The 17,079-nt window shown below is 33.9% G+C and overlaps 1 protein-coding gene across 12 annotated transcripts in view; it reads left to right on the plus strand.

The window, feature by feature from the left end:
* Positions 1–17,079, plus strand: part of ROBO1 (roundabout guidance receptor 1) — a 532,491-nt gene that overhangs the window by 436,078 nt on the left and 79,334 nt on the right. For all 12 annotated transcript variants that reach the window (XM_087895014.1, XM_087895012.1, XM_087895011.1 and 9 more), the window contains one exon: positions 11,174–11,331. In XM_087895014.1, the coding sequence (XP_087751140.1) occupies positions 11,174–11,331 (158 nt within the window). The remainder of the gene's footprint in view (positions 1–11,173; positions 11,332–17,079) is intronic.

Below are 17,079 nucleotides of genomic sequence, written 5' to 3' on the forward strand. Positions count from 1 at the left end.
TCAGAGACCTGCGGACAAGAGAGAGAGCTGGGCGAGCGAGAGTGTGGGGCGCAACCACCCCCCGCTGGACCCGGCAGCTCTGTCGAACCAACGCGGCGAGCCGGCCCTTTCATGGCTGGCCTGAAGCCGCAATAGCCAGCAAAAAAGTCGGGAGCTAAGAGGAAGATCTGAGGTGCCGTGCCAGATTGGTTACCACTTTTCCATACTTTGAGGGGTTTGGCGTGGAGAGAGAGGTCGGCAGAGTCGGGTGAGGAGTGCTCGATCGTGTGAGGCGGCGACGGAGAGTGGGAGCGGATTGTATTGGCGGAGATCCGGCAAGCCGACCAGGAATACGCAGAGAGCAGTTTTATCTGTATAAAGAGCTCTGGAGGTTGCGGCGAGAGAGAGAGGAGGGCGAGTGCTGATGCGGCTGGCGCTGTGATTGGAAGCGGAGCGAAAAGTAAACAAGAGACTGAGACTCTGATCTTCGGAACTTTTATTCCTGTGAGTACCGCAAAGAAACAGGAAGTGCAGCCATCATTGAGTCGAAGGAGGGAGTTAGCAGAAGATTGACAGGAGGACGATCTAGCAGCAGGATCCACCATAGAAAACTGCCGGAAAGCATTGGAAGCAGGTGGAGAGCGGAGAGAAGAAGATTTATGACTTGGCTGACATCATTCTTGTACAACTAAAGATATATATAATTGGTGACATTCTGATTCCCATTTTCTACGTCCTTTGATTAATTGATTAATTGGATTTATAATATTGGAACTTTGATTATCTCCTGAATAATAGTAGTAATTATAAATAGCTAAAGAATATAGAGTATAGAATTCAAACACTGATCTTATCTTGTTGCTATTGAATATATTTACATGTCTATATATTTATATATAAGGACTTGGATTTAAAATTAAAATCAACAAATTAATTATATAATCACATCTATTATATTTATATTATATATATAGTTATTTAAATTAATACTTATCTAGTCATATCTATCTACATTTATTTATTATAGATTATTTATTTTTATAGACAACATTTATTAATCTATTTATATTAACTTCATATATTAAGCTTTGAATATTGATATTTAAGATTTATATTAACTCTTATAGTAAGATTTGAATTTAGCTACACAATAATTACAATATCTATAAGGCTTGATTTAGGGAAGATAGCTTGCTGAATTGAGGAATCAATCCTAATTAATTAAGATAGCAAATTCCTTAATAGATTTAAGAAGAGGAATTGATAAAGCAAATAGGGCAAAATTATTGAATGGTCATTTGGAAAAATATTGAGAAAATTATAAAAGAACAAAAGATAACGCTGAAAGAAATGGCAACAATGACTTCGACAATCCTGAAATCTGTTAAAAAAGCTCCCTCTAACCCTACTCTAACAACACTGTCCCCAGTAATTCAGAAACCCTTAGAAGGTATACAAAAGTCAGATAAGCCACCATCAACTCCAACTCTTCAAACAGTACAATCTTCTCTATTCCTGATTCAAGAGACCATGCTAGCAATGCAGGAGAAATTGCTAAATAGCCACTCCGAACTTAAAACGGATATTCATGTTTTGGACGCAAAAATGACCGAGATTCAGGCCTCTATCGCGAATAATGAAAGGAGAATCCAAGATGTAGAACAGAGGATGGAACAAAGCGAGAAAAAATTAGACATGGTGGACCGAACATATGCGTTACAAAACAAAGGAATTGAAGAGTCCCTGCTACAGCTGGAGATGGATAAGGCTTCATACTACATTCGCCTCCAAAACATCTGCGAAGAGAAGGAAGAGGACTTAAGTGACAAAATAGCCGGGTTGATAGCAGATGTCCTTCAGCAGGACAAACAAGATATTATTAAAGAACTTGATGAGGTCTACAGGGTTCAAACGAACTATGTTAGAAGAAACAGACTTCCCAGGGAGGTCCACGTGAAGTTCGCCAGGAAGAAAGTGAGGGATATTCTCCTTAATATAGCGAGAGAAGAAAAGATCGAATTTCAAGGAAAGGAGGTGAATATCCTGAAACAGATACCTAGAAGAGTGAGGGAAGTGAGGAAAAACTATAGGTTCCTGGTGAGTCACTTGAATAGAAGGAATGTCATATTTCGATGGATCCTGCCAGAGGGGATGATAGTATCATGGCAAGGAAGAAAAGTTAAAATCGATAGCCTATCCGAAGCACCAGACTTCCTAGACCAAATAAGAGGAGGAGAAGAAGAACAGATTAGTAAAGAAGAGATTGATACGGTAAACACGGAAGAAGAGACCTCACAAGAACAAATCACAAAAGAGGATATAGAGGAGGAGAAGAAAAAAGAAGAAGCGGAAGGACAAGGAAAAAAGACCAGACCAGTAAGAGCAGTAACGCTAAAGACAAATAAGAATTAGAACCCGGACACAACATAAGAAATGGATGGCCTAAAAATCTTATCCTTAAATGTCAACGGCTTGAATGACCATAAAAAAAGAAAGATAATCCTATCAAAATTGGCAAAACAGAATCCTGATATAATTTGTTTACAGGAGGTCCACATAAAAGAAGATGAGGCAAATTGCTTAGAATTTATTAAATTTGGTAAACTATTTGTGTCATTAGCGGAGAAAAAGAAAAGGGGTGTGGCAATTTATGTGAAAAAGGGAATCGAGGCAGAATTAAAGTATAAAGATACTAAAGGGAGAATTTTAATGGTAGAAATTAGGAGAGCTAATGCAAAAATGATGTTGGTGGGAGTATACGCTCCAAATGAGAAACAGGGACAATTTTATAAAAAACTACACAAACAATTAGGGAACGGGGCCCATGCGGAAATATGTATGCTAGGCGATTTTAATGGAATTGTTAATCCATTGAAAGATTATAAAAGTGGGGAGAGAAAAAGAAATAAAAGATTACCTCTGCCAAAAAGCTTCTTTGATCTTGTCGATGAAATTAACTTAATTGATATATGGCGTACTTTACATCCTCATGACTCCCAATATACTTTCTTCTCAAACCCACAGAATTCTTGGTCTAGAATTGACATGGTATGGACTACTAGAAAATTAGGTTTAGAAATTAAGAAAGTAGATATAAGTATAAATACCTGGACAGACCATAAACTTCTTGAAATACACTGGCACTACATTAACAAGAGAAGACAACAAAGATGGAGTCTAAGATCCAACCTCTTGAACGAAAAAGAGTTTATAATAAAATTAAATGAAGAAATTAAGCGCTTTTTTATTGAGAATGGCAAGCAAGGTACAGCGAAGGAAATTGTATGGGATACCATGAAAGGGTATCTGAGAGGAGTGGTGATATCGTATACGGCGTTCAAAAATAAGGAAGAAAGAAAAGTTAGAGACGACTATAATAAGAATTTAGAGGAAGCAGATAGTAAACTACAGCAAAAACCGGGAGACGAGATAGCCAAACAAAAATGGATGATGGCAAGACATAACCTTAACATCTTGGACCAGAGAGAGTTGGCACAAAAAATTAAGAGGATAAAACACTATCATTTTGAGAACGCCAACAAGTCGGGAAGATGGCTGGCATATAGATTGAAAAAAGAACAGGAAAAAAATCAAATTCTTATACTAGAAGACATCAATGGGGACATTCTGACAAAAGAGGTGGATAAGCTAGAAAGAGCGAGAGAATTTTACGAAGCCTTATATAAAGAGGAAGCGACTGACCCAGACAAAATTGTACAATACTTGATGGAAGCTAACTTGCCACAGATAGCAGAAGATGAGAGAGAAATGTTAAATAATAAAATCACAATGGAAGAACTCAAATTTGTGCTTGCCAAAATAAAGAAGAATAAAACACCGGGTCCAGACGGCCTTCCGGGGGAAATCTATGCAAAATTCGAGGAAGAACTACTATCAGAATTGTTAGACATATTTAATGAGGTACTAGTTGGTACAAGAATCCCTGATTCCTGGAAAGAAACCTATATTACCCTCATTTTGAAAGAAGGTGCCGACCCAAAACAGATAGCAAATTATAGGCCGATTTCTCTGTTAAATTCAGATTACAAACTATTTACCAGTATAATTGCGGAGAGACTAAAAAAAATTCTAAATGGCTGGATTCATAGTGATCAGAAAGGATTCCTCCCAGGGAGGCAAATGAGGGATAACATGAGGACAGTAATAAATGTTATAGAATACTATGAACAACACCCGGAAAAACAGCTGGCGTTAGCGTTTTTGGATGCCCAAAAGGCGTTCGATAATCTAAACTGGAAATTCATGATTAACCAAATTGATTTGATGGGATTCGGCACAAATTTTAGAAAGATGATCGAAAATATATATTATAAACAGAGAGCAAGCATATTAATAAATGGGGATAAGACACGGTCATTCTGGATACAAAAGGGAGTTAGACAGGGATGCCCCCTGTCCCCTCTACTCTTTATAATGGCGTTGGAAATTCTACTAAGAAAGATTAGAGACAACAAAGAAATTAAAGGATTACAAATTAAGAAAGAAATTTTTAAAATACAAGCCTTCGCAGATGACGTGGCCTTAATAATGGAAGACCCTTGAAATCTGGTCCCAAGGTACTCCAGGAAATACAACAGTATGGTGAAGTCGCTGGCTTTAAGCTTAACAAAACTAAAACTAAAATCTTAGTAAGAAATATGGCGGAGATAAATAAGCGGCTAGAAAAGTCCCTGGAACTTCAAATAGCAAAGAAAATAAAATATTTGGGAATCTGGATCACTGTAAGGTATTCCTCCTTAAAAGAGGACAATTATAGTCCATTACTACAAAAAATAAAGCAGGACATAGATAGATGGAAGAAACTAAAACTATCCCTTACAGGTAAGATTTCAACAATTAAAATGAATATTCTTCCCAAAATCATATTTCTGTTTCAAACCATTCCGGTGAACCTGGATAAAAAATATTTCCTAGATTTGGAAAGGAAGGTGCGAGATTTTTTGTGGGAAGGGAAGAAGGCAAGAATTGCATATAAAACACTGCAAGGAAAAAGAAACATGGGCGGTTTCGGATTACTGGATTGGCAAATATACCAGAAAGCGGCCAAATTAGTATGGATCAAAGAATGGGTCACATTACAAAATAAGAGAACCCTGACGTTAGAAGGCCACGATCTACAGGCAGGCTGGCACGCTTATTTATGGGGCCCAAAGAACAAAAAGAAATCACATTTCCACAGACACAAATTAAGGGAGACTCTGATCCAAACATTGGAAGAAATGAGACAAAGATTTTATACGAAAATACCGATTTGGCTCTCAATTATGGAGACGCTGATTGCTACTAATAAAAGAGATATTGGGAAATTTGGCACATATTAGATGGAAATGGTATTCTTAGATCTCGAGAAACACTAAATAATCAAGGTTTTAATTTGGACTGGTGGAGTTACACGCAGATAAGTTCTAGATATCAAAAAGATAGGGATCAATTTGGTATAGAGACGAAGTACAACAATCTAGATAAAATTATGTTGGGGATTGAAAAGAAAATGCTAGCCAGATTTTATAACCTTTTATTAGGCGAAGACAGAGCAGAAGGGATAGCTAGGAACCAACTAAGCATTTGGGAAAAAAATATTGGCTACAGACTAAATTTCAATGACTGGGAGGAGGCTTGGAATAGAAATTATAACCTTACTAAATCAGCAAATTATAGGGAGAACCACTACAAAATATTTCACAGATGGTATCTAGCCCCAGCTAGATTAGCAAAAATATTTCCTAACGCCTCAGGAATTTGTTGGAAGTGTGGAAAGGAGGTTGGCACCTTCTTTCATATGTGGTGGTCCTGCTCAGAGACAAAAAAGTTCTGGACAAAAATACGAACTTGGCTGCGGGAAATAGTGGAAGAAGATATAAAATTATCTCCAGAAATTTTCTTACTAGGAATGATGGGAGATGGACTCTCGAAGGACAAGACACAATTAATTATACATATTATAACAGCGGCCAGATTAACTTTCGCAAAATACTGGAAAGATAAACAAATCCCTCCAGAGATGACAATAATAAATAAAATATTGGAATGTGCAGAAATGGCAAAATTAACCAGTATGCTTAAAGATGATGAGAATTCAAAATTTAAGGCAGTATGGGAAAGGTGGTATAAATGGTGGAATAATAGAACAAGACTATAAGGATATGCTTATTTCTAATAATGATAGATTTGAAGATACTTGTTGTGTATATATTGTATATATGTAATCGCACGATACCTCAGATGTTACCTGAGATTTGATATTTTCTTTTTTAAAAAAACCTTTTTTAAAAAACCAATAAAGTATATTTAAAAAAAAATAAAAAAAGTATGAAGGCTATTGCTTAATGCATTGTAAGCCGCCCTGAGTCTTCGGAGAATGGTGGCATATAAATCAAACTAACTAACTACCTAACTAACTAACTAACTAACTAACTAACTAACTAAATATTCACAATCCCTTAAGTTTGATTTTGCAGCTACTACATAAGCCCTGAAAACAATTACAAGAAAACTGAAACTGAAACTGAAAATCTTTATCTCTGTCCAAATCTGGAGGCTTTATAATATGACAGATAGTAAAAATGAAATTTCCTTTAAATATTTAGGCCACTAAAAGGTGTGAATGAAATGTAGCCCATGGATAATTTTTTTTCTATTATTCTTAATACTGTTCTTAATGTTACATATGTAACATTAACCTTAGATCATAAGAAGAGTCTAGTGACTAGGATTCAAAGATCAATGTTTTCCTTAATGACCAGATTAATGCTCACAAACACAAAATCAGACACTTGCACTCTCCAACTAATTAATCTTAAAATGTCACTTCAGATCTTAGTACATAATATATAACTATCCTGACTAGCTCCTCTGATAGAAATGAACAGATAGCTAACAGTTAAGAATTGGCATATTTTATTCTGAAATATGCAAACGTAATGTATAGAGTCAAATTAGACAGGATATTGTAAAGGTTACATATGGCTGTCCAATTCCCAATATCATTTGAAATTAGCAATGTTGATTTAACATTTATAAATTTAAGGAGTACTACCAGACATTTACTGTTATAATAAATGCTTCCTTTTCACTTCTGTTGATATACAATATATATTAACAAAGGTAATACTAAATAAAATGCGGGTTGCCATTCAATATTACATCTTTTTTATTTTTTGGTTTCTTGTTTCCATCTATGGAAAATAATGATGGAAAATCCAGTGTAAAATCACAGAAATTCCATTAGTGGTTGTGTGCAGACACTTTCCCATTTTCCTGCTGATGAAGCACAAAAAAAAAATAAAAATGAAAAGACTGAGGTAGTCAGGAAGTTTCATTTCTGATTCACGTCTCTCCTCTGAGCAGTTGCAGAAATTGAAAGCTGGGAGGGAAACAGAAGATGAACATCAAAGGGTCCATATGGCACTTATTAAGTGGTGGAATTAATATGTGCTGCATCAGATTCCACTTTTTCCCCATCTATGCATGGATAATTTTTGGCATGCTATTGGGATGGGTTAGTTACAATAACTTACTGTGGCATTGTACTTCTGGATTTTTTCAATCACAAAATTTTATGTCATTGAAAAAAATTCTTCAGTGTTTCTTCAGAAGCAAGAAAAGAGTTATGCATATCCTCCATTTTCTAACATGAAAATTGAGAAACACAAAAAATGAAATATTTACATTTGTGAGTACTGATATTTAAAATATTTAATACTCCACTTTCTATAATGAGACCTGCTGTCTTCATCCCATATTGTAGAGCAGAAGAACTTGAGTTATCCTAATGAATCAGGAATAGGTATGGTGCAGTAGTTGCTACGATATAAAACAAATGTTTGCTTATTTTTTATTTAATTAACACATTATTGCATATGTTTAATCAGAAAAATCATTGATATCTGTTTCCTTTCAATTGTAATTTGTAAGGTTTAAAAGAGGTAACACAAGTTGTAAAGAAGGAGGACAGAGGATGTGTTTATAAAGGAAAGGAAAATAATGTATAATGTATCATACAATACTTTTTTAAAAATATGTATAATGTGCCTACTGGAAAAAGATCAGATGAATACAGTGTAACATTTTTTCCATATAATGTTGCTTTGTACCTTATAAATCTCAAAAAGGGATCAAATGTATAAAGATCAAATCAAAATACATTGCCTTTCCCATCTCTTTCTTCAGTTTGTGAAGATTAAATTCACAAATTAAGAATATGTGGTGTGAAAGGGGAAAGTATATCATCATATTAACGTATCATATATACATATCGTATTATCTGTATTATATTGTGGTTTCTTTACCAAATTGATTCAAGAGAGTGTGCTGGCCACTTTCTCCCTCCACTCCCTCCCCCACCCTTTAACAGCCTTACTTGTCTGTTGGGAGGGGAGGGGAGGGGAGGAAGGAAGGAAGGAAGGATTCTGAGGATCACTTCCAGCTTCCACAATGAAACACAATAGGTAAATTGACAAGCTCCTGGTCCCACTGATGTTTTTCCCACCTTGGTCATTCTGTTTCTTTGTTTAGGTAAGGAATTATCTTTAAAGATAACCCATGGGTCAGGGATTGTCTAATCTATTTATAAAATTCCCTCTCAAAGGTGAAGTGTCTAATACTTTCATACCTGTCTTTTAAAACTCTACATGAAATTTATCATTTATTCAGGAATTTGGTTGGCATTTGTCCTTTTGTTTTCTGTTACCTTAGGAGACACAAAGACTGAAAAAAATGTAGGCCATAGCTTAACATTTGACTCCTAACAACAAGAGGACAAGACAAGACAAGACAAGACAAGACATGAAATAGATATATGTGAAGGAAATGGGGAAGGACTGTTAATCTTCATTAATCACAATAAGAAAACATAAGAAATTACTTAGTAATAGTAGAATTTATTGATCTATTTTGAGAAAATAAAATCTGGTTCTTGAAAAAATTGGCATGAGATGAAAGCATTATTTGATAAACCAACCATTGTGTTTTTGCTAACAATAGTTTAGCATTACGTTTAATTCAAACTACTTTTCTTTGTTCAATAAACCACATCTAAAATAAATCAGCAGGCTTTGTGAATAAAAAATCTTTAGAGAAAAAAAGTTGGGGGGCAACTTTTTTACATAGGGAAGCTGCACTTGATCATAGTTTTAAAAAGAGAAACAAATAAGGAAAGAATAAGCTCTCTCATACAGGGCAATCCAGCTGGCAGTGTGGCTGAACATCCTATAATGTTGTACACAATATAGCGTTACTGGCATTACTGACATTACCAGGCATTACTGGTTGTGTACGCTAAAAAGTAATACTGACTTTTATATTTCAAGTTCTGAGAAATACAGTAGAAATTTTGCTAAATATGAATTTAAAACTTCAGTATATGTTCAGTTTACATTTTAGAATGAATTGATAGAAAAACTAAAAGAAAATTGGCTTTCTGGGGGGAAAAGGTTAAATTTACAATTACATGCTACATATATTTCTTACAGCTATAAAAATAATTACTTTTTTTTTTTTTTTTGGTTATTTTCTTAGTGTAATTTTAAATGAATTGCATACTATTGGTTATTTGGTATGTGATGTTTTAACCAAAAAAAAAAATCACATTAAATGGAAAAAAACATTTGGTTATATCTATCCTTTTTATCTTCTCCTAAACTATTTAGGAGATACTGCCTAATTGTAAAAAGTATCCCTTAGAGCAGGGGTGTTAAACTCAAGGCCCAGGGGCCGGATCTGGCCCAAGGGTTCTTAGATCTGGCCCATGGGACCACCCTGGAAACAGCAAAGGTCTGGCAAGCGAAAATGGAGCTCACAAGGGCTGCGTGCAGCCCTCCCAAGCTCTGTTTCTGCTGGCAGAGGGTTGCAGGTGGCTGTCGCAGCCAAAAAAGGAGCTCATGAGGGCCATGTGCAACTCTCCAGAGCTCCATTTTCACTGGCAGAGAGTTGCAGGAGGCCATTGCAGCTGAAAGCGGAGCTTAAGAGCCCGTTTTCGCTGGCAAAATACTCAGTCCACTATAGGTGCTCTTGACACGAGTGACATCAAACTGCCCATGTCCCGATTCTTGACTCGTGTCAAACACAATTCTGATGCTGCCCTCAATGAAATCGAGTTTGACACCCCTGCCTTAGATTTCTTTTTTCTAATTATTGGTATGTTATGCTGTCTCAACAGAATATTCATAAATAAAGGAAGAAATGAAGGGAAAAATCCATTAATCCGATTTCATTACTTTATAATGAAATTGTGTGCTAATTTTCAGAGAAATGACTATATTTAGTTATGGATTCTGGTTACCCCAAAGATCTGCCTTTTAGTAGAAATAGCAAGTTGAATACATTTAAATTTAAAATTCATTGAACTTTTGGGATGTTTAATGTATTTTATCACACAACAGTGAAACAGCTAGTATTATGACAGTGACCATAACAAAAGATACTCTTATTAAAATCCACATTAAATTTAGTGCAAATAGCAATTCTGATTGTATTTTATTTTTATTTGCACTTCATTAGTTTCTCTCTTGGTTAAGTAAGGTGGTTATATTCTGAGAATTGTAAACAATTGGATGAAAGAAAAAAATATTAGAACTTCACAGAGAAAAAAATAAAATAGTAATAATAATAGTATCTAACCAATACTTTGGAACTTTGTGAACCTGATATTGTATAACATTCAGGCTTTTCAGTGCTTTGTATTTAATTGAAATAGTTGTATGTTTTTTAAAAAAACAATCCCTGTTAAATTCATATGACTGGCTGATGAAAGCTTTTTGCTATAAATGCATAATTATTGAATCAAGATGTGGCTTACTTGCAACCAAGTGTTCCTTGAGCACTCTTACATACAGTATTTTGAATCACTTTCTGAGAAAATGATTTCTCAGCATCTCCCAGATCTACTGTATGGTCACTGAAAACATTTAGAAAAGTGGCATTCCATTGTTCATTTGTTTGTTTTTACCATATCATTGTAAGAGAAGCAGTGGAGTGCAGAGATTAAAATAAATTATGAGTTTATTGTAATGCCACAAAACAAGCCAGTCCTGGTGCAACTCAAAATCTAAATCTAATGCCAATTCTACATTTTTACATTGGGAATACTTGAAGCTGGTTACACATTGCTGATTAATAACTATTTTTTTTATATATTCTCTCGTGTTCCCCCTCCCCTTTCCATTTGTCTTTTCAGTACTGCGAGATGACTTCAGACAAAACCCTTCAGATGTTATGGTAGCAGTAGGTGAGCCAGCTGTGATGGAATGCCAACCCCCTCGAGGCCATCCTGAACCTACAATTTCCTGGAAAAAGGATGGATCTCCTTTGGATGATAGAGATGAAAGAATTACAGTAAGCTTTTTCCTTTAAACACAGCTACAATAACTTATTTAGCCATGTATTATTTGCCCCATTGTGCAAACATGAGTTGCCACCATGTATATGAAAAATAAAAGGTGGAATTACATGCTAATCCATTTGAAAGATTGTTTGTGTTGGCAGAATTTCTCAAAAATAAGTAAACTTGCTATTATCTTTTTATTTATACTGATATGTAAGGTTGTTGGATCAGCTACATCTGATTTTACCAGTTTTAATTAAAAATAAATAAATGGCCTTCAAAGTCCTATGTTATACTCTTCTTTCTTCAAAAATAAATAAATAAAATTTCCAGAAAGGAGAATAAAATTAGTTGAAGGTTGTGTATCCTAGTATCATGCTAGGTACAGAATGTTTACAATAAGCATTCTGAAAATTTATGTCCTTTCTTCTCCAATAGTATCAGTATCATTGTGTACATTTATCACACTACTTCTACTCCCTGTTTCATTCTCTTCATTCGTTCATTTTATCTTTCATTCAGTGAAAGATAAAAATCTACTTGTTGGGAAACATCCAGCCAGTTGGGTGGGAGGGGTCAAGTGGGGAACTAGCTTTGAGTCCTTGAACAAGCTGCAAGAGGCATATCCCTGACAAATCCGCCCCCAACACCTATATGGTTATTCCCAAAACAAGGTAAGCAGTCCGGGGAGATTTTTGCATTATAGGTAGTAGATAGTAAAGTTACTGACTTGGAGCCTTCATGAGTGGATCTGCTTCCTTGTTCATGTGATCACCATTTCCAAACTTCACTGCCAGCTTTTGATGAGCAAAGTCAATGCAGAAATTGATAGGAAGTCACATGTCATTGCATTTAATAATCCTTGGTAATTTACTTAACAGCCAGAATGTAAATTGGCAGGGTTACTTGACTTAATAATCATGCCCTTAGTGATGAAGTTTCTGGCTCCTATTGTGGCTAATAAGTAAGGACTATGTCCTTACTTATTAGTAATTTCATTCTTCAGTAAGATTTAAATAAACATATGAATGCTATATTTATTATATTATTTCATTTTGCAACAGATACCTCATTCTTTTATAATTTTTATTTTTATAATTCATCAAGCTTTCGGGTTCAAGGATGATTTCCATGCAATTACCATGTATTTATAATTTACAAATTTTATATAGTAGAAATTAACTGAGATAATGAAAATAGTGTGAGTAATGGTTGCTTAAAATATGCTATGAAATATGCTAATTTTAGTTGTTTATATTTTGCAAATTGATGCTAAGAGTCATAAACTGAAATGATTTAATATTACTTATTTTCTTTGGCATGTGAAACCTTTTTACCTCAGATGATTAAAGAATTGATGGAACAATATTCCTTAACCTTTTTCAAAGAGAAACAAGTGTATTGACAGAAATAACGTATTTACTATTTACTTTCCTGCTTTTTTTTATGCTATGTTCTTTTTTTAAAAAAATGACAATTTTTTAAAGTGCCATCAGACTTTTACAATAATTAGAAACCAATATTTGCTGTTTTGTTTCAATGTTCTTTCCATTTGGGATTATCATCCCATGTTTTTTCAAGAGGCAACTGGACTTTCTTGTTTTTCTTTGAAGACATTTTGCTTCTCATCCAAGAAGCTTCTTCAGGTCTGACTGGATGATGAGAAATAGAAATATTATTATGCTAAAAATAGCATTTAACTAAATTCACAGAAACACAATCAGTGTTTTTGGAATGCATAGGAGAAAAAGTACAACACTTCTTTAAAATAGTCAAGAGCCAAATAGCTGAAAATAATTAAATTTATCAATCATGTTTGCTAAAATTAAACAATTAAAATAAATTTGAAAGTTATGTATCATTAATTCAATACAGAATACAGATCTGTAATCTAAAGATGAGTAATAGATTTTACCAGATTATAGCCCTGAATTTTTTTAAAAGAAAAATCTTCATGAATATGTACAGATGTGTATAATCCTAGCCTTGTTGGTGTTATTTTTTCCCAGTCTTGTAATTTTACGTTTTGCTTATTTCACATTTTTCCTTAATAACTTTGCACTTCATGAATATGGCTTCTGGTCATATTAAAAGTTTAATTGAAGCAAAGCACTTTTAAAATAATGTATATTTCAAGTATCTGGTTTCTTCTACTGAATAGTTAAATAACCTTTTTTTGGAACTGTGCCACATACAGATAGTAAGCATATAAAAAGCAGCAAACTGACATACAATATGTTGGACACTATCCAAGTCTCCTTTTCAAGAGAAGCCAAAAAAGTAGATGCTTTCTGTCACAATTTATATGGTTTGCGGATTTGGTAAGCAAGCTGACATAGTTTCATTTGCAAGTGGAAGCAATTTTAAGAAGTTAATAGAAGACAGAAAGGCATAAGAATGTCTTTTTTTTTTTTGCACTGAAGTCTGTAAGAGAGAGTTAATATGCTGTTTCAGAATGTTTCAGTTTGAAGAAATACATTAAATGAATTTTTATGTACTGACATTCTTTAAAATTAATTTTGCTTAGATTAAATTTTAAATGATTCATTATTTTCAGATTCATAATTATCTTAATTATTATATTACTATAATAATTATAGTAGTTGAAGTCCACCAGAGAAAGTTAAGTACATTAACCTATGCCTTTTGTAACCTTTGAGATACAGTTGGATCAGTTAGGTATAAATAAAGTTTTAGAGCAGGATTCCTTCTTCAGTATCTTCCTAAGCATAGGAAAGTCCTTCCCATCATTTTCAATGAGTAATCTCTGGTAGTACCTCTGTTTCTCAGCTTTTGAAGATGTCTACAAATAGATCATCATGCATAGAGCTGACCCACATGATTGTCAGTTAGCTTTAATTTGCACAGAATACTTTTCTGGGTTTGTTTGTTTGTTTGTTTAAGCAGGAGAAAGTTCTGCAAGCAAATATATTTCAGCTGGTTTCAATGGTCCTTTTTCTTGTTTAACATATTCATTTTGGTTCACTTCTGTGTGCTTGGCTAAATTGGATAATTCCATGTGAACTAGACTTTTTCATCTAGCTAATCAAATTCCTCTGGCTTTCTTACAAGCCCAAAGCATTGATCTATGACAGTGAATAATGTTTTACAAGACAGAAATAGACTATTTTAACATTGTGGCTATCAATGCTTTAGCCAAGATGTTAATGATGTAAGATCACAAATTGGTAGAGGCACTGATACTGCGATTAGAAAGCAAAGCCCTGGTCCAATGAAGATAAGCAAGGTTTTCTTACTAGTAAAGATCAGAGAGCAAACAGACAAGGAATTAAGATTTCCAAAGAGGAAAGAGAGCTTGAAGACAGGACATTGGGCCTATAAGATAGAATTGTAATGGAATATATAATAGCCTGTACTGCATTCCCATTAAATGAAGAAGGTTTCCAGTTAACACTGAAACAAACTTATTCTTTGGCTATGATCACAAGACCCAGACTAATCAGGAGCAACAACCTTTGAATATCCTCCTCACAGTACAACTGGGAAATAATCTCCATTTTTCTGTCTTTTAAATTTGACATGAAGGTGATAGAATTCTGTAAATTAAGCAGCTGCAACATTTCTCTGAATTGAATTCCCATGAGTGCAGGAATACAACTATGAGCAGCAATATTACAAGTTGACTCTAAAACATCAAATCTAGTAATTGCCTCAACTTGTCTCCTTTCCAGCTGATGATGATTCATAAGCTAGGGGATGACAGATTCCATCTTAGGCAAAGATTTGTTGCCTAGTATAAATCTGAATCACTGTTTTGTGAATCAACTCTTAAACTGATAAATGATTTGAAATATATTATTTTTGGTTTTTATTTTATATATGTCATAAGATTTTACAAGGGTACATTGTATCATATTTTTTATAAAGAAGTGTATTATTGTTCCACCAACAATAAGTAACTCAGTAATTGTGTAAAGCGCAACATGACACTTAATAGATCATGTGCATTTCATCTTTCCAATGTAAGTTTTGTATGTCCTTTCACATAAAATGCTTTTGGAACTGAATTAAGTGGAAAAGACTTTCTGTGCAGATATTCAGACAATGAAAATGCATTCTTAAAAAAATCACTCTTAAAAATTACATTAAACCTTATGCGTCTGCTTAATATTATTGTATGAGAAAAGGCAACTCGTAACAATTATATATATTATGAAATCAATTATACAGTAATTTCATAATTTAATAGACTAATGAAGAAGCAGAATATATTAAAACCAAAAGGCCATTAAACTAAGTTTCCTAAGAATGACTAGTATAAGACTGCTACATATTTTTTCTCTATGCCATCCTTTTTTCAACATTTTCTAATATAGTATATCCCAGCAGCTGATCACCCTGCAATCTTCCCAGGACCTTTCTTCTCTTCCTGCTACTATTACAAGCAATGTTCCAATGTTATATATCATACTGGCCCAACCAACCTTGATTTTCTCAGTGGCTTCTCTGTATCCTATCAGCTGCCACCACTGATATCTAAGTACGTTTGTCCTTTAGCTTATCGGCCTTGATATTCTCTTCCCTGTTTTCCCTTAACATCTCCTTAAGAAAACATGGCACATCTTTTGTTCAGCAAATTTTATTTGTTAAATAAATCAAGGCCCATTAAATCAAGACTTTATGTACTCCCAAATTAAAATCAAGATTGTTCATATTTCACACAAAAAATTATGTACAAGTTTAATAGTGTTTTTAAATCAACAAAACAAAGTTAAGTATTTTAAGACGCTTCAGACTCATTTTGTGAAACACTTAATACAGGTTAAGTTAAATATTACAAGTCACTTTCACATGGAGCCATGAACATAGCAACTAAGGAAATTGATACTTTCAGAATTAAAATAGTTCATGCATTTTGTTTTCTGTTTCTATATGGCTCCTAAAGAGACAGATTTTTTAATTATGCCAAGTGTAATGTATTATAGGTCAGTTATAGTATATTATACTATATCAATTAGTCTTCATTATGTTTTTCCTTGCTTTCAGTCCTTGCCTTATTTCTTAGAACTAAAGAATCCAACTCAAAATATTATCCTGTACTCACATCACAGTCTTCCTCGAATATATCCTTGATATTGCTTAGTATGTTTGAAGGTATAACAAATAAACATGATCACTAATATTGAACCAAGACAGAATCCTAAAGTAAAGTCTTTAGGACCAAACTATAGTTTAATGATGGCCTATTTAATAATATGCTACAGTACAGTTTTATAATCAGATTTAACTTCACCTGACAACCATCATTATCAGATTTCATTTAATTTGTTTGCTGTCCAAATTTTATAGCAGCAATCTGAACTGCAGAAGAACAGTAAACAAACAACGTATAAGACAGGTACAGTTTTATTTAAACATCTGTGAAACCTATTATATTTATAACCCTCAATATTTCTGCAGAAATATGAAATGTGATTTGTTCTCCACACAAGCCCTAAAAGTGCATAAAATGAATAGCTAATAAATGAATAAATGAATTTATATATAATAAATTTATTATAAATGAATAAAAAAACATTACATTTGTTCATTTATTTTTTAAAATGAACTAAAGCTCCATATTCCAGCATAAGGGCCCACATTAGGGATTACAGTGCGTTTAAAAATATAACCAATTATGTTTCGGATATCATGTTTTTTGCTAGGAAGACGATATCATGGAAATGACTGCTCTGAGGAATATTCTGAGCACATATTGGATAAAAATCACTTATATTTACTCAGAACAACACTGTAAC

Source organism: Pantherophis guttatus, chromosome 5 (genome assembly GCF_059756535.1).
Source record: "Pantherophis guttatus breed Tessera chromosome 5, ASM5975653v1, whole genome shotgun sequence".
Lineage (NCBI taxonomy): Eukaryota > Metazoa > Chordata > Lepidosauria > Squamata > Colubridae > Pantherophis > Pantherophis guttatus.